Raw genomic sequence first — 23788 nt, forward strand, 5'->3', positions numbered from 1 at the left:
GAGGTCCTAGCGATGCATTTGCTTCTACTCTCAGCATACTCAACCTGAATTGGCTGTCAGATCTTTCATGCAATATCTCAGTTTCTCACGAATTGCCACTCCACATTATCCAGGATCAAGTTCACAAAATCTAACGAGGAGGTGCGTGCCTTCAATCATAGTTGAGGGCACTTTTTGGCCAATCAAATGAGCATATCCCGTTTTGACAGACACGAACGAGTGGCACCTCCACTAATGGCCATGAGCAAAAGGAATTAATAAAGAATTAGCCTTGCGTACCTGTTATTTTAATGGGAGGGCAAAGGGAGCTAAGCAATCCTTGAATTGGGCATCAAGCCTCCTGGAAGATTCCGACATGCAAAGGCAAACTAATGAAGCAATTATATAAAAAGCTTCCATTGTAAGGGGAAATTGCATATCCTGTATAGTATATTACTTGTCCCCTATATACTTCAACGGCCGCACTGAACCGAAGCTTCCTTTTCGCTCACAAACCAAATAATAACATTTTCTGGAAACTGAATACGACAAGCAATCTCTATCCTCATTGTCTGTGTTTCTGCCACGACATCATATTGAGCCCTTCCATTTCCTTTTCTTTTTTCACCGCCCGACCCGGCTCTTCTCTTCGTTTAATTGAATTCTTAAACATTACACTCTGTGTCTAGCTGTATTTGAATTCGACGCCAAACCTACTATGCTCATACATCCTCATTATATTTTATGCCTTCCCTTCAAAATGCAGAGTGGACCGGCTGCTGGGTCCTGTTCATTCCTACATTACCCTCTTCTGCAATTTACAAGCCTTCTTACTCGCTTCCTTCATTAAATAGTTCAATTAAATATCCTCAAGCTTCATCATTTGTGCCTCCTATATAACCCACCCCACTTGCCACTCCATATTCTCACCTCGGGTTTTCTTTTCTTCTGCGAGTTTCCTCGCAGAAACAAGAAAACCCTCCATCTTCTTCACCCCAACCTTCATTCGTTTTCTCTGTTTTCTTGCCCCGTTGAATATAAACCCTATATTTACACACACACACACACACAGTCATTTTTTTGTTTTAAATCGTAAGGGTGTGAAATGGAGCTGAATTCTGCAAACGCAGCGAGAAGGCTATGGAATGTGTTGAGGATCAGCTTCTTGATGATGAGGAAGGGCGTGATATCCAAGAGGAAGCTGATAATGGACATGAATCTCATGATGAAGAAGGGGAAGCTGCTGAGGAAATCTCTGAGCAATCTCATGTCATCCCATCATCATTATCACTCCAAGAGCGTGACACGTGGAGGAGGATTCGGCATGGAGTACGAGTTCTCTTGCAGCAACAGCCCCAACCCTGGTTTTCTCCACCTTCACAAGCGCAAGCACCATTTCAACTTGCCCTGCATCAACCACCCTCAGGTCGTGGACGAAGAGGAGACGGAACCAGAGCCCCCTAAGGCCATGGTTTTGATGCCCAAAACCCCAGACTACGCCTTCAATCTCAGGTTCGATCCTTCTGATTTTGCTGCTGGTGACAGAAGGAGCCCTCTTCCATCGCCATTTTCTGTGAGGATATCCAATTTTTCTTCTGTTGATGACTCCGAGGAGCCTGGAAATGGTCTGGTTGATGACCAGGCCGAGGATTTCATTAGAAGGTTCTATGAACAGCTCAGGATGCAAAGCCGTACCCAGTTACTAGAGTACCCTGACGTGCACGCACAGGATATATAGCATTTCTGAGAGATATGTATTCTCTGAAATCTTGCATGTTGATGGCCTTTTCCCCTGTGTATCTATTGTTGTATAGGCTCTGGAGCATTAGTTCAAAATTTCATATTGTTTCAAGTAATGTGCAGCTTTATGTATGGTGGTTTAATGTTTTGGATATTTGAGGTTTTCTGGTATGTGTATATGTTTTGTTTTTGGGCTCCCGGTTGCATCATTGTAGGTGGGGTGGGCAATCTTTTGGAATATTATTTCCTTCTGCTTTTGGTTAATGCTTTAATATCGCTCCAACAACTGTCTTCCACGTAATTTATTTTCACCCCATCTGCCACACATCCTCTCTGTGACTGTCTTCAAATTAAAGTTCAAACGGCATTGAATCATATGTTTGATCTACATGTAATAGAATCAGCACCTCTAGTCATTTCTAACTATTTCATTGTATACAAATTATACAATATTAAAAAATATAATTTTAGATCTCTATATTTTGCTTGCATTTTGTTATTGATCCCTGTACTTTTTTTCAGTGTTTTTGATTTCTGTATTTTTATTTTTCATTATTTTAGATACCTCCATAAATAAAATATAGAGACCTTAAAAAAATTTAAAATAATAAAAAATAAAAATGCAGAGACAAAAAACACCAAAAAAAAGTACAGAAATTAATAACAAAATATGAGTAAAGTACATGAATTTAAAGTTATGTTTTCTCATATAATTTGTTATCCTTACGTGACATTTTGTTCTACTTGTGAAAATTATGAAAGAGTGGAATTAAAAAACAGAAAGTAATGAATGATCTGTTTTTTAAATATATAAAGTGACTTATAAAAGGAAATAAGGAATTATCAACTTTTTTTTTTTTAAGAATGTGGCTTTTGTGTGCATATGTATGACATTTTGATTATTCAAGCACATGTAACGTCTCAAAGTTTTTCACTTCAATTTTACTTTACTTTGTCTACAGATAGTTAACACAGATAAGTGATAAGTCGTATTCCCCCCCCCCCCCTTTCTCTCTACGCTTCCAATTCACAAACACTTAAATCAGAAGGACAATTAATACACAAACTGAACATAGTTTCACCAAAACAGCTCAACCCCTTTTAGCGTTGAAACTGCATTTTCAACTATGGTCGTGAAATCATTTTAGCGTTAACTTGATCTTGAAATATAGCAGTAACATAATTGGATAATTATCAAGCACATGGTTTCATGTTGCTGATTTTATATTTTATGATTAGGTGAAGACTTTCAGATTTATATTATGTTACATCACGCATCTATTGCAACGAAAAAACTTCAAATGAAAAAAAAAAAAGATCAAATCGAATCAACGCGTGTCAAGAAAATCTAATGACTGAAATATAATGAAAGGTGTGAAAACAAGCTTGCATTTTCGTATTGAACGTGAAGTCTTTGTCCTTGTAAATGTTGAGCGCTGCATGTGGAATAATTAAGTATCTTACTCGGGCAAAATATATATATATATATATATATATATTTGACAATTTCTCGTATCTTCAGCTTACGAGAGAAGGTTAAAAAGACTGAATCAATCGTTTTCTTGTCTGTTGTAAGCAAATCATTCATGCCCTTAAAACATGGAATCCACTCTTGTTCCTCGTCAACTACTCAGAGCTGTACGAATGCTGTACCGTTATTTGAGCTGTATTCCAAACATTTTGATTCATTCTGAATAAAAATGGGAATCAACATCAACTTCATTATTGGCTGCTTATGTTCATTATTTAATCAAATGTTCTCCCAATAATAGCGTTTTCAAACTATTAATTGCTTTTCACGCTTGATACGATTGACGCTTCCGAATTTAAATCCGCGCCACGCTATGTCAATGTCCTTATTAATTATTCAGAATTTGACCCTTCTTAAATATTTTATTACCACCAAATTTAGAATAAATATTTTTTTATATAAACAAATGAGTTATTTTTGAAATCTAAGATCTAAATTAATGATATAATGCAATGTATAAGCAACAATGCTAGTGCTAATACTCATGCTCGGCAATACGTGAAAATGAACACCAAATAACATCTTAGCGATAAGGCAAAGGGGTTTCATATTGTAGATAAATGCTTAAAGAAAATAACTTGTTAAAAAAACTGTTACGAAAATAACTTGTATATAAACGTGTAATTTTAAGTGTTATATTGAATAAACCTGAAAGGTGGACATGGCCTTTGATACAGGAAGAAAGAAAGATTCTTTCATTTACTTGACGAGAATTTATTAGATAATAACGTATCTCTCACCACTTATTGCTGATGGGTTCATTTCTTTTTACTTAGTTATGAATTATGATATCACAACTTTTATATCTTAACTACTAAGTTCATATTAAAATTCAAAATTATTAAATTTTACGTAACGGTCGAAGCGTATAGAAATACCAAAGAAAGACAGGCAGGCAAGGGTTAAAAGAAGAGAGAGAGAGAGAGAGAGAGAGAGAGAGAGAGGCTTTTTAACTCCAAAAGATTCAAATGCTAATTATGTAAATTGTTTTGGGCAAGTTGTAACTGTCAACCACCAAACTTCACCCTCCAAATTGGCATATTTCGATTACTAATTTTTTTTTTTCCAATTTTCCTTTCTCAAATATGCAAGCAACAATTTACACTATTCTTCTTTTTCATCTTTTGTGGGAAGTTACATGATTTCTCTAACATATCTACTAAATGAATGCTGATAATTCTGTTTGTCATCGCCAGCAATAACTTGAAAAAGAATAAGACCCCCCAAAAAAAAAATGGCGTGGAAGAAGTTGCAGGAAATATATATCAGGGGCTCTCTGGGAGAATCGGACTAGTTTCGAGTATCTTGCCAGCATCTTCATGCAGAGGGATCTTACCCCAACCAGAATTCCTGATGGACAAAATCTTAGAGCGCTCAAGTCCACTCCCTCTAAATCCAGTCAATTTGGATGACATCATTGGCATCACGAGAACTGAAGATGCATGAATGGTATCCTCCCCCAAACCCAGAGACAATGCACATGCATTCTGCAGCCACAGTTCAAAACTCAATTCACAAGGGCGTCATACAACAATACTTGACCACTTATTAATTATTAGTACATACCTTTGCCTTCACTAGCACATCCGCCGCCTTAAATAACAATCCTTTTATGTGTGTTCTTGTGTCTTTGTTTTGTGCTTCCTCAGATGACACCACCAGTCTGCGACAGATCAACAGGGTATGAACTTCAGTTACATTATACCAAACAGCGACTGATGTTATGGGTACAAAGTTTCTCCTGAATGTTGCCCCAAGACACAAGTAACATTTATGCCACAGAAACAACTTTATAGCATAACCACGTGCTAGGGATTCACTCATTTAGTAGCCTTCCAGAAATATCTATCACAAGAGAAAGTGGAGGCCTAATGGTTCAAGGTTTCCATTAGGGCATGCATTGTACCTGTTCATCTCCGATGAAATACCAGAAGACACCACGGTATCCAAAGAACTATCTTTACTCTCATGACCTGAAAATTTTCAGAATAAGCTACATATTTTCCACCAGCATATGAGTAAAAGGCATCAACTCATATAATTACAAAACCTTTTGGCTCATCAGGTGCCAGCAATGAAATGCCAACGAACACACAAATCATTCCAAGAACAAACATTGTCGTCCTCAACGCATCAAATACCTGCTTTCAGGAAGATGAGATTTGCATGACACCAAAATCTGTGATCCAAGAACACTAGCATCTATCCAAATAATGATACCTAATCTACAAATCGAGAATTGCATGCTGCCAGGGTTAAGCGTCAAATGACAAGATACTTTCATATAAACCACCTATCATCTGCATGCCTGACTACCGGAGGAACTTACTGTAGGAAGCTACTCAAGTTTACCCTTCTCTTATTTGATATATATATATATATATATGTATGTATGTATCTATGTATATGTATGTATAAAACATCAATGAATGGAATGGACATAAAAATGGATGGTTTCAAACAATACAATTGCCAGAAAATAATTACAACATTAAATTAGATGATTTTGTGAGAGGAGGTCGGGTGACAGAGAATGTTTGGCCTAAATTAGTCACTTCTTGCTGATGCTAAAAGAACTGGAACAGACAAAATCCATGATGCCTGGTTCATTAATAACCCAAAGCAATGACTTAATTAACTTCACTAAAATATTCAACCCCTGTTCTTGGTTAATAATAAGATGTTACTCAGAATAATAATTCATTTCCAATGGTCAGTCCTTTAATACATATAGTATAAAATTCACCAGGACATTCAAGTAGAGTGTACCTGATATTCTTGAAAATAGATAAATCCTGTACAGATAGAGAAGAAAGTCCAAACAATCTGAAACATGGGAACAATAAGAATTGCATCAAACAGGGACAGCCCTTCATTCAACCTTGCCATCTGCACATAAGAATAGACTGGATAAGCATCCACTACAAGTTGGTCAATTTATATCCAAAAGTTCCCCTCATAATAACACCTGCAGATAGTGGAAAATATAAATACAAATTATTGCTTTACCCAGAATCCAGCTGTACTAAGAAATAAAAGAAGCATGGAATATGTGAACCAGCCGTGCAACTGATAACCACCAGACATGGCCAGTCGTAGGAGGTTCGAACTGCCAAAAGTCAAAAAGAATTCTGCATTAGACATCAGTACAGCTGTAGTGTCATATAACAAATTGACATGTTAGAGTAGCTGATTTACAGGGATTTTGCAAACAACACTGAGCAAGAACCTACAGCACCAGAAACTACAGCATAGGAAAATGGCAGCAGCATGTGCCAATAGGGGCTGAGGTCTTGTCCTGATACAGCAAGCAGAAGTTCTCCTTTCCTACATATTCCGTATGTTAATAGCAAGGAAAGCAACTATTTGATTTAAGTAACAACTTGTCAAATTTCTGTAATCACCTGTATATGTAGTGGTGCATAGCAACAACTATAATCAAAACTAGAAGATAAAGAAGCAATGGAATATTGGAGTATTTCTCTGCCAACTGCTCTGGTGTATAAACTGAAATGCCAGCAGTTTATTATACATCAGCTAATATCCATTAAAATATCTTCTTTACAATGAACATCTAATTTACCAAATAGCAACTGAGTTTACCAGGGACGAAATCTTATCAATCAATAAGCATAGAGAACTTATTAATTCACATGTCAATTAAAGAAGAAGATCTAGAAAAGCTCCTTCCTATCTCTTAAACACAAATGCCACCCAAGATTTCTACTAAAGAAAGGAGGGAAACGTGCCCAGGTTATATACCAGGAGATTGGTGATTGCCAAAAGCAACTAGAAAGATGTTTCCAAGAACAATGAAGGCTGTGGCGACCAGCACCCTGTTTAAATGACAAAAATCAAGCCACTGGAATTCACATAACCATAACAAAGAGCGGTAAAAATGAAACGTGAAAAGGGAATCTAGATCTAATTTAACATACTTGACAGTCACCATTTTGTTCAAGACAAAATAGGCGAATGCAATGTTAGATACAAATTGAACAGATCCCAGGGCAGCAAGCAGTGACTGCATGATAGACAGAACAAGAAAAAGAAATCAGAAGCACATGGAATATGCCAAACCAATTAAAAAAAAATGAATATATAATCTCACAAAATATGTATCAACTCACCCAAAAAAAAATTATGAGAAAAATAAAACCACTTCATATGTTGAGCTTGAAATCCCATCAACAATACAGAAATCATACCTGAGCAGCATACCCAAACGAAATGAAATTGAGGCAATTCCCAAGAAAGAAAACTACAATTCCTGCATATCAAGATTATGCATGCAAATCAGAAGCCAGGAATCAGCCAACAAAGGTATAACGTGCAAAACCCATATATAAATGCAACTAAAACTGTACCAACTCTCCATGACTGGAAGTATATAATAGGTTTTGGAGTCAGCTTCCCATCAGTCTCAATTGCAGAATGTCTTTCTCTCTGCAGTAAAAATAGAGCATCATCTTAATGTCTCCAAGTTATTTGATATTTTTTTTTTTGCTTAAAATTATCAAAGGCTACATCTTAAAGACAAAATTCAAATATTGATATCATGACACTAATCAGATATAAAACAAATAGAATCAGATAGAACTGACATACAAAGGTAACCCTATCAATCAATGGCAGACCCACATTGGAGAGACGGGTTATCCTAGATTTTGCCAAACGCATGTATGTATTATGGATTTTGATAAGATACTTGAATATCTCTTGAAATGTTGAACTCACTGGACCCACAAAATTTAATGAGCTCATACATGTATCCTCTAATTATTTGAAAGTTTAAATTAGACCCACTAACTTCACATGTGTTTTTTCCTCTTTTCCTTCATTTCATTTTTAACTTTTTATTTTCTTCCTACTTTTTTATGCCCTTTCCATTTCATCCTCACTTTCAGTTCTTCTCCCCCCTTTTCCCATATTATCCTTAGTTTGTTAGACTTCATACCATGATTCCTTTCCTTCCTTTTATTATCTCCTAGCCTATAGTGTTTCTATTGTCCCATTTATGTTTAATCAATGCATACCTTTGATAGATTTTTTATCACTAATAGTTCCACAGTACTTGAGTAAAAAATAGTCAGTTTCAAATTTCAATATATTATTTTCTTGTGGGCCAACAATTGCATATGAAAATAGTACAAATTTTTTGAAATCTTGTTGAGCAACATAGTTCTGTGGATGTGCGTGCGCAAATTGACAGTAATAATTTTCATGCTTCATGAGATTAACAATTTTCCTTTAAAAATGCTCTCATTGTATAGGTAGAAAAATAGGAGGTATTATAATTATGAAAAGCAATTTTTTATACACTACTAATTTAAAGTCAATTTTCCGACTAGATTTAGGAGTGAGAAACAAAGAATATTATCAGTGAGTTAATCTCGTTCAATTTATTCCAAAAGTTTGAAAGGAAGAATCGTATTTAAACAATACACTATGAATAATACACTATATAAGTATGATTATTTTTTTAAAAAAATAAGATACAAAAAAGTTTTACAATTTTTTTGTCTACCTCTGCCATTGCCTTCGATAACATTAGTGAATGCTATAAACATTCAAGTGGTAATTGTTATTTATTCCGAAAAATCAAGTTGACCGTACACTAAAAATTAAAATCAGTGACCAAGATTAAATAGTCAGAAAACCCATATTAACCAAACTTGTCCACATTTTGAACAGGTAAAATCTTTAAAAAAAAAAAAATCACCAGGGAAAATTTTGCACTTCATTACAAAAAGAAAATGAACATTTAAGAAGGCACGTCACAAAAAGTTCCAACCAGAAGAAAAGATTTTCCATACCTCATTATGACCTAACTTAAGGAGGTTTGTTCCAAAGTTTATAGCAATGCTTCCAATAAAGTTGATGAACGCTCCAACGATCCACTCCCCCATGGATCGTGAAGAAGACCTTGCATGCAGCAGGAATGTGAAGATGGCCTATAATCAGTCAATAGTAGTTCTCAAGTAGGCAAGCGTGCGAAATAGAATTTCTCATCAATCAGTCATTAGCTGAGATGGAAAACAGCCTTTCTTGTGTGCAACAAGTAGGCTAGCATGCGAACATAACTTGATGTAAACAAAGTTAGAATTCAGAAGAGAAGCAGCCTTGTGTCACCTGCAAGCATAAATCAAATGATTTAATCAAACTCGCCCTTTAAAATAATTAATAAATGGCGAAAGTTATTTCGGATGCGAATTAGAGAGAAAAATCTAAAAGTAAAATTTATGAACTCGCCAAAAAAAAAATTATGAACTTGCAAAAATGGAAAAAAAAATGAAAAATAACAATGCTAAAGTAATTACGAGTAATAACACCAGCAGAACCCGTGCGATCCTATGAAAAGTAAAGACTAATTTGCAAAGTGAATCTCATTTTACTAAATTCAGGGGAAACTTGAATTGGGTGGGAAACAAGACAGGGCTACTGTTAATTGATCTTTACGAATTTGTAGATGCATCAAGATTAAAACAACAAACATAAAAGCAATAGAAAAAGAGGTAGCTCCAGCGCCAGTATGCTTCCCCTAGAATCCAGATCTGGAAATTTTACAAGGATATTGACCCAACAGATCCAGCTGAATGCATCGGCTAAAGAAACCTAATCATTCGAAAGAAGACAGAGAAAGGGAAAAAAAATCGAAGATGATAGCTCTTACGAATAATTAGGAGCCACAAAAAGCTTGAAAAGAAACTAATTTACCTCCCAAAGAAAGAAACGAACTTTGCCCTCTTCAACCGAAACTCAGAACTGCCAGCAACTTGAACTGGTAGGATCGATGCTTGGCTTCAACAGGATGAAAGAAGACTTCGGGAGACGTAAGAATGAAAAAAATTTAGAAAAAGTTGAGAAAAACAAAAAACAGCATTATACTTGAAATAATATTATAGAGACGAGACTTTTCTTGGTACGGGACGAGGCGCCCAAAGGCTAAAGCAACGTCCCGAATGCAAGGAAGACGTGGCATAAGACACGATAGAAGAAGCTGTCGGGTCAATACCATACACTATTTTGAAATCCGAACCGAACATTAAATTAAAAAGAATAACGGATTGCAATTTTCATAATTAAATCGATTAGGCCAGCAGTCAGATTAGTAACATAAAAATTAAATAAAAAATAATATTTATATATGTAATTATATAAATAAAATATTAATTTATCAATAATGTTCGGGATCTCGACTCCAAAAATTATGTGCTTAAATTGTTAGAGTTAAAGATAGATGCATGTCAGCACAAACTTGTGATCTCAAAGGAAAATGCTAGAATTGAAGGCACGCTGTCATGTAATGATTCATAAGCTTTCGATCTCGATGTCAAAAGTTGAATCTCTAGAGCTGGAGGCAAAGATTGGAGAAAAAATTAGAGATTAGATTTGGGCCATGAAAAAGAAATTAGAGAAGAAAAGAAAATAGAGAATTAATGATTAGAGAAGAGAACTGGTGAATCTAAACAACTTAAACCAATTTTTTTTAAATTTTTTTGGCTTAGAATCAAGTTGACCTAGTTTCAGTTTTCGAGTTAAAATCGATTCTTTTAAAATTGGCTGATTCAATCCGAATCAACCTGATTCAAATACTAGATTAATTTAATTAGTTGAACTAAATCATTTTATTCAGCATGTGATGATCAAACTGTCTGATTCAGTTTGATTTCAACAACACTGATACCACAGCAGGCAAGGGCATGGGACTGGAGCGCTCGGTACTCCAGTCTTACAACTACCCGTATATAATCTAGTACTACTCAAAATGCCATCTCATTTTTGTGATGAAATGTCTCCGCCGTTGATCTTGGGATCAATCATCACGTCGTCATTCACAGTGGGGCTCACAAATTTGCGTGTTTAATTACGGTGGAATTATCAAAATTACATCACAGATGTCAGCATCAATACTCATTCTTATATTTGAATCGAAGATCGGATTAAGTTGATTAATTATGCTTTAAGGTATTTTATTGAACAGAAGGTAGACTATCATTTGTATCCCTCTCGGCTGTCAGAATAGTCCTGGATGAGACAGGTCATTACTCATTGCTGATCTGATTGAAGCTGATCAACTTTGAACTCAACGTAGTGGTGACGAATGAGAACGTCCTTTTGGCGAATTGCCAGGGGGCATACTACAGGAACAATGAAGAATATACTGGCTCGTATAAGAAATAAGGAGAGAAAGATCGTCATTACTCATTAACAAATAATGTTGACGTTGAACTATGCCTCCAGTCAGTGAAAAAGAAAAACGTGGTCGTCAAATGCATCTAGATACAATTCGAAAGTAAAAGCTTAAATCTTCCTTAAATCTTATGGCAAACACCAAAACACATGGTGAAGTATGATAATTCAGTAATTCTAAAATGCATCACTATGTATTTTTTTAACAACATGGCTACCCATGTTAAGTCTACTCTTCAATGTACTTTTTTGATTTAAAAATATAAAATATTTTTAAAAAGGTTAAATATTTAAAAATATAAAATATTTTTAACATCCCAACTAAAATATGTTATTAAATAGAAATAAACATGAAAAGATGGTATTAATTTAAAAATAAATAACTATTTTATTAAAAAGTAAAACTTAATTAAAAATAATTTATATTTGTTTATACGCAAGGAATATTAAAAATGGATCATTGACGAGAGAATTTTATCATCCTATAACCCCCCCCAAAAAAAAAAAAAAAAACAGAGCCGCAAACCGCTAGTACTGTGAAATAATGGACAGTTACAATAGAACCCGAAAGGCCAGAACCTTCTGTTAAATTGACTTTTTCGCCCTCATGATACAGGGCGCGGAGGCCTCATATTGTCGGTGGCATTTTCTTACTGGGGTTAAAATTAAATAATTAAATCAGCCCAGGGAGGAACACTTAGAGAGGCACGACTCCAAATATACAGTAGACGGGATGAAAAGATGCTCAGAGAACTTGTGTTTTGTTTGTACATGTTTTCTTAATAGAAGTTTCATTTCAACAACAACAACAACAACAAGCCTTTATCCCACTAGGTGGGGTCGGCTACATGGATTGCAAGACGCCATTGTGCTCTATCATTTATTAAGCTTTTAGAAATATTATTAATTAAGAGATCACGTTCAACAACTTCCAAGAGTGTTCTCTTAGGCCTTCCTCTACCTCTCTTAATCGGACTCAAAGTTATATGTTCCACTCTTCTCACTGGTGCCTCCCTTGGTCTTCTTTGTACATGCCCAAACCATCTCAACCGATTTTCTACCATTTTTTCCTCAATAGGTGCCACCCTCACTTTTTCACGTATGTGCTCATTTCGAATTTTATCTTTACGTGTATGTCCGCACATCCATCGTAACATTCTCATCTCTGCTACTCCAACTTTATGCTCTTGCTGTCCCGTTAGAGCCCAGCATTCACTACTATATAACATTGCCGGTCTAATAGCAGTACGATAAAACTTTCCTTTAAGTTTATTAGGCACCTTACGGTCACAAATAACTCCTTTAGCTTTTCTCCAATTAAACCACCCAGCTTGAATTCTATGTGAAATATCTCCACTGATTTCGCCATCATTTTGGATAATGGCTCCCAAATATCTAAACTTTTCCACTTGAGGTATAATTTGATCTCCCAATTTTACTTCCAAATTATTTTCGAATAGTCCTTTATCAAATTTACAATATAAATATTCCGTCTTACTTCTACTCAGACGAAAACCTTTCGACTCCAATGTCCTCCTCCATAACTCAAGTTTGCAATTAACCTCTTCTCTTGTCTCTGCTATAAGAACTATATCATCCGCGAAGAGCATACATTTCGGGATTTCCTCTTGAATATGTTCCGTCAAAACATTTAAAATCAAGTTGAACAAATAAGGACTCAGAGATGATCCCTGATGTAGCCCAATCTTTATAGGAAAATCCTTTGTTTGACCACTAGGCGTTCTTATACTAGTTTTTACCCCCTCATACATATCTTGTATGGCTTTAATATAAGCAATCCGTACTCCCTTTTTTTCCAACGCTTTCCAAAGCACTTCTCTTGGTATACGGTCATAAGCTTTTTCCAAATCAATAAAAACCATGTGTAGATCTTTATCTTTACAACGATACTTTTCCATTAATCCCCTTAGTAGATAAATCGCCTCTGTAGTTGATCTACCTGGCATAAAACCAAATTGATTCTCAGAAATACTTGTCTCCAATCTCAACCTATGCTCAATTACTTTCTCCCACAATTTCATTGTGTGGCTCATGAGTTTAATCCCTCTATAGTTAGTACAATTCTGAATATCTCCTTTATTTTTATAAATAGGAATTAATGTACTTCTCCTCCACTCATCAGGCATTTTCTTGGACCGTAAAATCACATTAAATAACTTAGTTAACCATCTCACCCCTTCTTCACCTAAACATTTCCACGCTTCGATAGATATACAATCAGGTCCGTTAGCTCTACCATTTGCCATTTTCTTAAGAGCTTCCTTTACCTCCTTATCACGTATTTTTCGATAGAATGACAAATTTTGTTCTCCTTCACCAGTTACTAAATCCTCCAAGTTACTAGATGAATCCTCTCCATCATTGAAAAGTTTAGAAAAATAAGTCTCCCATCTATTTTTAATTTCATCATCTGTAACTAAAATTCTTCCCTCTTCATCCTTAATACACCTTACCTGTTCTAGATCTCTTGATTTTCTTTCCCTACTCTTGGCAATCTTATAAATATTTTGCTCTCCTTCCTTCGTCTCAAGGTTCTTATAAAATTCTTCAAAAGCTTTAGAACGAGCTTCACCCACAGCTCTCTTAGTTTCCTTCTTAGCCATACGGTACCTCTCCCAATTTTCCTCATTGTTACACAAATGTATGGCTTTAAAACAGTTCTTCTTATACTTGATTTTGTCCTGTACACTATTATTCCACCACCAAGACTCCTTATCTCTCGGACCAGGACCTTTCGATTCTCCCAAAACTACTTTTGCAACCTCCCGTATCTTTTTAGCCATATCCTCCCATATGATGTTAGCACTTCCCTGAGAATCCCAAATTCCTTTATCCAAAAGATTTCGCTTGAAAATATCTTGCTTCTCACCTTTTAATTGCCACCACCTAATCCTTGGTGTTACTACTTGTCGACGTTTTTGGATTTTACTCATAATACACACATCAAGGACTAGGACCCTATGTTGTGTCGTTACAGCATCTCCAGGGATCACCTTACAATTTTTACAAAGTTTTCTATCTGTGTTCCTAACCAAAAGAAAATCAATCTGCGACCTTGAGGCTCCACTTTTGTAGGTGATGAGATGCTCATCTCTCTTCTTGAAACAAGTATTGGCAATCTTAAAATCATACGCCAATGAGAAATCAAGAAGAGTTTGCCCTTCATTGTTTAGCTCTCCAAAACCAAAACCACCATGCACCCTCGCATACTGACCAGCTTCCCTCCCGACATGCCCATTAAAGTCTCCTCCAATAAAAATCTTTTCACTCTGTGGTATGTGTCGAATCAACCCCTCCAGATCCTCCCAAAATAATTCCTTAAGACTGGCTTCTGTCCCGACTTGCGGCGCATAAGCGCTAACAATATTAACAGTCTCACGTCCAATTATCATTTTTAAAGAAATAATTCTGTCTCCAATTCTGCTAACTTCTACAACGTTCTTCTTCCACTCCTTATCTATAATGATGCCTACTCCATTGCGTGCACTTACTTTTCCTGTATACCAAAGTTTGAAACCTTGAATATCCTTAGCTTCTTCTCCACGCCATTTTGTTTCTTGCAAGCAAAGGATATTGATTTTCCTTTGAATCATAACCCCTACAACCTCTACAGATTTACAATTTAATGTCCCAACATTCCAAGTACCAAATCTAATTTTGCTCTTATGGACTAACTTCTTTAGCCGCGTGCGTCCAGAATGACGCGGTAGCCCTTGCTCATTTAACACTACATCCGGGCGCCGATGCAGCGGCTCTAACTCACTTATCACTGTACTCGAGCCATGCAGCGCGTTACTTACGGGCAACGACCTAGCATTAACATTATAACGTCTATTGTCCATGTTCATGATAGATTCAACAAATTTTTACATTGGCTGTTGATGGCCTAACACAACCCTCCTCCTTTACCCGGGCTTGGGACCGGCTATAAACATAGGCGGAGTTTCATTTTACCCTGCGGCTGCAAGCCAGTGCATTACATATGCGTATTTTACCTCTAGTTCGCGGAAATAGGATTTTACTGTGGCAGACTGATCTCCATTCTACAAGGTTGAAACCTCGCAAGTCAGTGTTTGTAAACTAATGGCAACGACAAGGCAACCCTTATCCTAATAATGTTCTGAACTGCGTGCCATCCCCGTCGTTTGCTTCAGCGACATTTGGAATAATAGCGAGTTGAAGAAAAATTGGCAAAGATCAAAACAATCATGTAAAAAGAATAAAGGAAAGAAAGGTTTTATGTTACAAATCTCTAAGAAGAGATGAGTGGTCACACCCAGCTTTGGTACTATTAATTTTTATCTTAAATGGGAATGGGGTGACAGGATCCATTTCAAGCTTCTAGACATGAAATAAACAGGAAATATAGCCACAGTCTTAGCGATGGCATTTCTGTCTCCATTCAACGAGGATCGGCATCATGAATCAAAGGGTTGGTCAGTATAAACGAAGGTAATTGTGCCTAAATAGTCCAGATATAATTGATAAAAACGACGACGACATAGCCATGCCAATTATCATGACTCATCACTTTGTGAAAGAATGTTCACTGAGCATATCTTCACCAGGATTTATTCCTTTTCACAGATTCGTTTATATGTAGACAAATGTAGAGCACTTGCCCAGGGGACGCTAATTTACTGACAGAGAGTAAGAGCACCTTCGGCACTAACACAATACGAAAATTACTTGGAGGATCGAGAAAACTATCATTTTCTCAAACCCCAAAAAAGAAAAGAAAAGAAAAAATTACTCGGCAGTTAGGACCCAAACTGGGGATAAACAAATTTCCCAATCTCACACGTTTGATCAGTATGTCCCAAGGATAATAAGTAACAGTCAGAAGTGAGAACACGTAGTAAAAAAATTTGCTCATAAACTCCTTAAGAACTAGAGCCCAAGACAATAACAGAAGACCAAAATGGGGGATATAAAATTAAAGGAACTTGATAGTTACAGTAAAAATTCCACTGCATTAGACTGAATAACATTCAGCCATGGAAGCATCGGTTCTAAAAATATCAACTTGCAGGCTGTTTCCAAAAATGAGAACACTTCAAGAATAAGAGACAGCACATGCACATGTAAGAGAAAAGTCACTGTGCAGCTCCACTGGCCTAGTAGCCCACGCACTCTCAAAGCTATACCATATCTCAATTGATGTGTTCAATTAGTTATACTCAGTTACTTATATTTGTTTTTCTAATAACGGTGAGATATGAACTCTTCATATATCTTCTGAAATTCCTAATTCCACTGATATGTTGCAGGACATATTTCCTTCCCATAGCGGAGTCATACAAACTTTTTAAGAAATCTAAGACCACCGTGAATGTTGTTGGCTCGCCCTAGTTTCTAGCATGTGTTTCCAATTTTCAGGCATCTGAGACTGCCTGCAAATTAACGATTGATTGTATATGCTGTGAACAAGTCATGGACCCCTCAAGGAAATCTTGAAGTGTTAGAACTGGATCAAGTCCCAGAAAACATAAGCGGATTCTGGTTCAAAGCTTAACTGCAAAACTGGGTACACAGATCACCAGCAGGGTCGTGAGATCATAATTTATGCAAAATAAATTATCAATATGAACATGTGGGATGAATGGCTCAATGAAAAAGGCAAGATTCCTAAGGAATCACTACGAGTATCTTAGAGGTGAGTTCTAAATCAATTCTTGAAGAACATAATGGCTTAAACTACACAAAGAAATGTGTGAGCAATTCCTTAACTCATTCATTATAATATTATTATCGTTAAGTTCAAGTGTCCATGCATCTTTTGAAATCAGTGATATGAAACAAAGTAGCAAAATGTGATTTAAAAGCAGTAACATTCAAGAAGAAAAAGGACAAGGGAAGCTGATAACTACTTGAACTCAATAAATATGCATTGGTTGTATATAAGAAGTCCCTTATGTTTTGATCCGATCACAAAATTCTAAGGCGAAATATATTGTAGCTCTGCTCAGATATCATTACCTAGCACAACGATCATACTAATATTGCCGAAGAAAAAGGAATTGCATCAGAAAGAAGTGCTGAGCAGTGAAAAGGGAAAAGGTACAGGAATGATTCAAGCCTGCACGCCAGTCAATGATTTCATCTGTATATGACTATGATTACTTTCAGAAGGGGAAGAACTGTTAGGCAAGGCGTCGTAGGAGCCAGATCTCCGGACGCCAACGCTTTTTGCAACGACAGCATAAGTGATCATGACAATGACCACCAGAAACATCACATGAACCAAAAACAAGAGATCCAGAATAGCCACAGCTCTGAACTTGAATTCCTCAACATCACACTTGGTCGATCCCTCAACCCCATTTACCACATCAAGCAAACGATGACATCCTTCGGGAATAAATGCGTCAACGTAAAGGGACAATCCAGTCTGCAAAACCCAAAGCCCCTGCAAGATTAGAGAAGCTCCCAAACCAATATCGGCAACGAAGAGCCTAGGCTTACAAGCAATAACTAGGCACAAAAGGGCAGCGGTAGCTGAAATGCGGGCAGAAACAGAGTTGCATTTCGCCTCAAGATCAGATGTCTGGACGGAAGCAGAGGCGGCGGAGACGGAGTATTGCAAGAAGAAAAGGGCAGAAGCCAGGGCAAAGATGAGATCATTGGGGAGGGGAAGAAGGGTGGAGGAATCGGAGAGGAAAAGAGAGAGGGAGAGGATGAGGAAGAGGAAGAGGACAGCGGCAGATTGGAGTGAGGTGAAACGGTGAACTGGGGTGTGACCTTTTAGGAGAGGGTCGGAATCGGAGGAAATAATGAGCTGATGGATGAAGGCGATGAGAAGACAGGCGGAGACGAGGTAGAGAGGGAGGTAACGAAGACGGTGATTCTGAGTATTGGAGGAGGAAGGAGGAAAGGGGTGGAAGGGTTTGGCGGAGTAGGAATGAGGGGATTTGAGATAGCTGCGAGTTGAGGCGATGAGGTTGTAGAGACCAAGTGACACCAATGCAGACGAGGAGAACATGTGATATAAGAGGGCCGCCATTGCTGATCAGAGTGTGAGAATTGGTTTCACCGGATGCCGGAGGAGGGTGGCTATTTGTGAGATCTTCGGCTGCCTACTCAAAACCAGAAACCCGATCAAGCCCTACCTGCGGGTTGCCAGCTTTCCTTGTCTTTTCTTCTCCTTCCCTTTCCTCCTCTCAAAAGTCAGAAGGCGGTGACCGGGTCTGGATCTATTTCCTTCCTTCAAAAGATCAAAAATCCTAACAAGAGCTTTGCAGTTTACCCTTTTGTTTGGCCTTCCCCTCCCCGTTGCACCTTGTTTGGCAAACTAGAGGGGAGGGTCCAAAACCTCCCCCAAATTAAGAGGCTCCCTTCCCCTCTATTTTCTCCATTAAAATTCATATAACGTTAGTGTTTGCCTATTTACAAAAGGAGAAAAAGAAGATTTAAATTAAAAGATTTTACATCTTCACGATAATAAAAATCATGCCACTTCCGCTAACGAAAGGGGCAAAAAAGGCACTACATCCAGTTAACACTAATTGTTGCCAATATATTTAAGGAGTCAATAAAAAATACTTATAATTTACAAAATCAACAAGAACGAAAGTCCCTCGAGGACTTGCAAACGTGAAAGATGTGCAAGTTTTCTCCGGATGAAGCAACAAAGTGCATTCATCCTTTTTAAGCCAGTAAATATTCGCATGTTAAAATTTAAAATTCAAATAAGTAATGTCTGTTGGCTATTTTTTTCAAATGAAAAAGGATTCAATAAGATTAACTCAAGTGGCGGGAATCATGTGAAACATAAATAATAGTTACTTTATGGTTAAAATCTTGAAATATATTTTTTTAAGGAAAAAAAAAAAAAGAGCTAAAGTATCTTCCTCCACCCAAGTACTAGAATTGATACACAAACAACACTCCCAAGGCAATAAGAGAACTGCCTCATTTCCTTCCCACTTGTCTTTGATTTGATACAGTCGTGGAAACGGATCAACTGCCGTGCAAACAAATGGTCCCTAACACAATAATGGCAACATGAAAAGAAATACACAGACATTTGGCATTAGTCAACCTCTCAAGTTTTAGCAGTATCGACTACTCAAGCATCTTTCCATTGGATATCAGGCCAGCTTTTTGTAGACTCGCTATTCCTTTCCTTCTTCGAACTTCCAGCAATGGACAGATTAGATATCAAAAATGCTGGCTGTGAAGGGCCGCCATACACTCTTGAAGTCTTAACACAGTTAAGGACTCACGGAATAAGAGAAGAATTTAACAAATTCACACCAAAATCAGGAAGGTGATACTGAGAAAGCCAAAAATCCGTCCAGCCAAATCATCCCATACCAGCATGTACGCGCTTGGATACTAAATGATGAGAAAAACAACGAGGACGACCACCACTATAACAAAAATTACAAGCACCCACCAACACTGCACAGTAACAAAAATTCAAATATCCATAAATCATCAGGATAATGTAAGAGTAGCATGCAGCGACAAAACCATCATACTTAATACACAATAGGCAATGCCATGCGCAGATATTAAATTGGAAGTTATTATTCTAATTTTAATAAAGCTGACTTGCTTAGTTATGATGCAAGCCAAAAGTTTTAGAACGTGTTTGGTTTCATGAAGGAAATCACCAAAACCATGGTTTTAGTGATTTCTAACGTGGAACCAAATGTTTACTTATAACTCCCTTCAATTCTAAATGTAAGAGCTCGTCAACTAATTATCATAGATTAAGGATATTAGTCGAGTTAGTTATTTGTAAAAACATGCATGATTGTTTCCTTAAAACACCCCTCCTTTAAGTCATTTACATTAGAGTATAATCCACATAACTCATACATCATTTAGAATTCTAATTACAGGGCAAGGAAAAAAATAATAAAGATGGGGAGCAAAAGAGATTGGCATCTTATATTTACGACCAAAACAAACCCCCCAACCAACTCCTACATTTGGGACCAGAGGATTGGAGATTACGAGCATGTCAAGGTCTTTACAACTTACCCATGAAGACTTAGATTTCATACTTTTGGAAGCCTTGGCTAACTGTGTAGTAGCTTGGGTTGTTGCACCCGCAGAAGCATCAATATTTGATTGAATATCATCTGGCACGATGAAACAAACTATGAGGGAAACAGAATTAACTAAACATAGCAACAAAAAGCAAGCTATATAAACTCCCATTATGCACAATGGTACATCATTTACCAATAACAACCCCCTGCTCATGAACCAGAACGGCTAGGTCCTTGAATATTTCATTTACTTGTCCAATTTGCACCTCTACCTCCTTGATGCCCTGTTCTCTTTCTTCAATCATGGCCTCGTTGAATGCAATTTCATTATCCAATAAAAGTATCTCCCGCCTTCATTTTTATCATTGATCAAGAAAATCAGACCATCAATAACAGCTCTTGTTATAACCAGCGAGTTGAGTATGAGACAAACAAATTATGCATGGCACAATGGAGTAGCGGAAACTTTTACCTCTTTTGTTCTCTAATAAAAGGTTGGCTTTCCAGACCTATGCCAGTTGATTCTCCACCAGAGCCAAAGCTGTTTATCAAAAACATAAATAATGGAATTAGAAAAGAGAAGGGGGAGTAACAATTTTGAAAGTATAGAAGCATATTTATCATGCAAAGGATCATCAGACCTCGTTGGTAAAGAAGAAGCAGGAGCAGCAGGAAGGTAGGTAGATTCGCGCTCAGAAGCAAGCTGTTGCACTCTCTGGAATTCTTGTAACGTGGTTTGGAAATCTCTCGCCAGCTTAGCATCTTCAATTTTCTTACCAGACTGGTCCAACAAAGGATAGAAAATTAATGGAATAAAAAATCACCAGAATTTTTTCCCCCTTTCCCTCATTTAGGAAATTTGACAACATAAATATAACCAACCATTATGCTTCAAATGGGCCTAAATATAAGCATCAAATTCAGGGCCAAAGACAATATGAAAAGCGAAATAACAAACAATACGGCGGATTTTTTCTTCCCTTTTCTAATTATCTAGTATTGAGGTAATTATTATGGGTAACAAAGTCATTTGAGACGCATCAATTAGGCTAGGAAAAACAACAAACAGCTGAAAGACAGAGTGAGAAATGAAGTAAATCATACATCAGCACCGGCAGCAAGATCGGATTCGCTCAAGGCTTTGAGCTTTGCAGAAGTATCCTTCACCAGCTGCAGTATCCGCTGCCTCGTATCGTGCCTACCAAATAGTACACAAATCGTCAAATCCAAACCAGCGGTTAAGTAACAAACAGAAGGGCAGTTAGTTTCGGAAAGTAGACAGAAACATACAGCTTCTGGCGATGACCAACGGTGTCTTTGACGGTTCCAATGGCATCAACGAGTCGTCGGAAAGTGGCAACGCCTGTATTGATCTGGAAAATCCCCGCAGCAACCGCCTGCGACGGCGATTGAGTTCGGGAAGCAGGTCGCTTGGGCCCGCCCTGAATATCTTGAAAACTCATCCTGGATTCTCAGTAGGTATCTCCAGTCGAATCGACTTCAAGTGAAAACCATGAACGAAAATGCAAACTAAAGAAAGCGGGTAGAATAGTCACAGCAGAGCAGAGAGCTTGTTGCGGCCAGTGTTGACTCAGAAAGTGACAAGCTCTTTTTTTCCCCCCTTCCGGATAGTCAGGCGATGAATCAATGGGGTAAAGGCAGCATATGGCCCCTTTGATTTGGATCAGAAGGCAGCGAAACGCATTAATGACATTAAGCGTGGCTCACAGCTAGCCGTTATGAGAAGGACCACACCGGCAAAATACGTTTACTCCGGCGGATACCGAAACCCTCCAGCCGATCTTTCGGCCTTTCGGCAATTAGTGCAGAGGAGAGAAGGGGCTAGAAGGCTGGGATCAATTAGTGCAGAGGAGAAATGGCCACGGGCCGTGGGTCCTATCATAATACCACGGTGTTTGTACTTTGTTCATGGTATTAGTTACGGTGCAGTCTAGTCAACGCATGGTAAATCGGGGAAGGAACGGTAGAGATTAGGGATTAGTCATGGGCCACAAACTCACTATAGGGACTTTTTTAAGAAAAAGAAAGAAAGGTGTAATAACTGATGTTGGCACAAATGGCAACCTCTCAAACTTTTTAAATTTAAAAATGTAAATAAAAAAATGATAATAAAATTTTTTCAAATTATATAAATAATAATTTAATTTTTTAAAATATTATAATTTTATTAAAATGTTAGAAAATTTTTGTGTTAATAAATTGTAAATTTAAAATATTATTTTATTTTTATTGATAAGTTGTGATTTTTTGTTCAATTCTTATAATTCTTTAAATAAAAATTATTATTCATTAAATAAAAGTTATAAATTGGAAGAAAGGTGTAATAACTGATGTTGGCACAAATGGCAACCTCTCAAACTTTTTAAATTTAAAAATGTAAATAAAAAAATGATAATAAAATTTTCTCAAATTATATAAATAATAATTTAATTTTTTAAAATATTGTAATTTTATTAAAATGTTAGAACATTTTGTGTTAATAAATTGTAAATTTAAAATATCATTTTACTTTTATTGATAAGTTGTGATTTTTTATTCAACTCTTATAATTCTTTAAATAAAAGTTATTATTCGTTAAACAAAAGTTATAAATTGGGTTTGTTATTTTAAGAACATGTTTTTCAATAATTAAAATTATACTTGATAAATTATAATTTTTTATTTAATTCTTGTCATTTACGAAATAAAAATTTTATTCTTTAAATAAAAGTTATAATTGGGGCTTATTTGTTAATAACAAAAATCACACGTAACAGGTTGTGATTTCTTATTTAACTCTTGTAATTTACAAAATAAAAGTTGCTATTTCTTAATAAAAGTTGTAATTAGAACTTGTTATTTTCAATAAAGGTAAAATAGTCTTTTTACTTTAAAATTTATTTACATAGAAATCTTTAAGAACTCCAATAAAATTATAACATTTTGAGAGACTAAATTATAATTTATATAATTCAAAAAAATTTTATTGTTTTTTCCCAATGATTATTAGGAACTAATAACAATTACAAACTTAAAATTATTAAATTTCAATAAAAGATTATGGTCTTGTAATAAATTATTTTTTTGTTGATTAACTTGATATTTATAATGGATTTCATAGTTTAATATATTTTCTAAGTAATGGCAAAAATCAAAAATTATTGGCTCACAGTTTGCAACTAATTCTCGTAAATTTTTAATTAACATTACAAATAATTCTAAATGTATTTTCTTAATTTTTCAAGTGGTTTGCCTATATATTGAGAAAAAAAATGAGATTCATAATTGGTTCTTTTAAATTATCAATTAATGTTATAAATAA

At 36.3% G+C, this 23788-nt stretch overlaps 4 protein-coding genes across 4 annotated transcripts; 1 reads left to right on the forward strand and 3 right to left on the reverse strand.

Moving 5' to 3' along the window:
* The first annotated feature begins 730 nt into the window (after positions 1 to 730).
* On the forward strand, positions 731 to 1983 carry LOC129287693 (uncharacterized). The gene has a single exon (XM_054923923.1). It carries the CDS (start codon positions 1085 to 1087, stop codon positions 1715 to 1717), a length of 633 nt encoding a protein of 210 aa, XP_054779898.1. The 5' UTR covers positions 731 to 1084; the 3' UTR covers positions 1718 to 1983.
* A 2213-nt stretch (positions 1984 to 4196) lies between these two features.
* Positions 4197 to 10191, reverse strand: LOC129303027 (probable magnesium transporter NIPA8). Its single transcript, XM_054942024.1, has 14 exons — positions 9968 to 10191; positions 9067 to 9382; positions 7618 to 7696; positions 7459 to 7520; positions 7189 to 7274; positions 7013 to 7086; positions 6655 to 6757; positions 6449 to 6577; positions 6260 to 6359; positions 6020 to 6139; positions 5301 to 5391; positions 5157 to 5223; positions 4817 to 4913; positions 4197 to 4737 (listed from the first exon to the last, which is right to left on the reverse strand). Exons 2-14 carry the CDS (start codon positions 9157 to 9159, stop codon positions 4516 to 4518), a joined length of 1323 nt encoding a protein of 440 aa, XP_054797999.1. The 5' UTR covers positions 9160 to 9382; positions 9968 to 10191; the 3' UTR covers positions 4197 to 4515.
* A 6132-nt stretch (positions 10192 to 16323) lies between these two features.
* On the reverse strand, positions 16324 to 18807 carry LOC129316428 (uncharacterized). Its single transcript, XM_054960860.1, has 2 exons — positions 17444 to 18807; positions 16324 to 16987 (listed from the first exon to the last, which is right to left on the reverse strand). Exon 1 carries the CDS (start codon positions 18465 to 18467, stop codon positions 17538 to 17540), a length of 930 nt encoding a protein of 309 aa, XP_054816835.1. The 5' UTR covers positions 18468 to 18807; the 3' UTR covers positions 16324 to 16987; positions 17444 to 17537.
* Positions 18808 to 19311: 504 nt separating this feature from the next.
* On the reverse strand, positions 19312 to 22380 carry LOC129316436 (syntaxin-22-like). Its single transcript, XM_054960866.1, has 7 exons — positions 21757 to 22380; positions 21571 to 21664; positions 21108 to 21247; positions 20939 to 21007; positions 20660 to 20817; positions 20456 to 20556; positions 19312 to 19867 (listed from the first exon to the last, which is right to left on the reverse strand). The coding sequence occupies exons 1-7, from the start codon at positions 21927 to 21929 to the stop codon at positions 19802 to 19804; spliced, it is 801 nt and encodes a 266-aa protein (XP_054816841.1). The 5' UTR covers positions 21930 to 22380; the 3' UTR covers positions 19312 to 19801.
* Between the last annotated feature and the right edge of the window lie 1408 nt (positions 22381 to 23788).

This window comes from Prosopis cineraria, unplaced genomic scaffold (genome assembly GCF_029017545.1).
Source record: "Prosopis cineraria cultivar Desert tree isolate PC_DT_omini unplaced genomic scaffold, ASM2901754v1 PC1, whole genome shotgun sequence".
Classification (NCBI taxonomy): Eukaryota; Viridiplantae; Streptophyta; class Magnoliopsida; order Fabales; family Fabaceae; genus Prosopis; species Prosopis cineraria.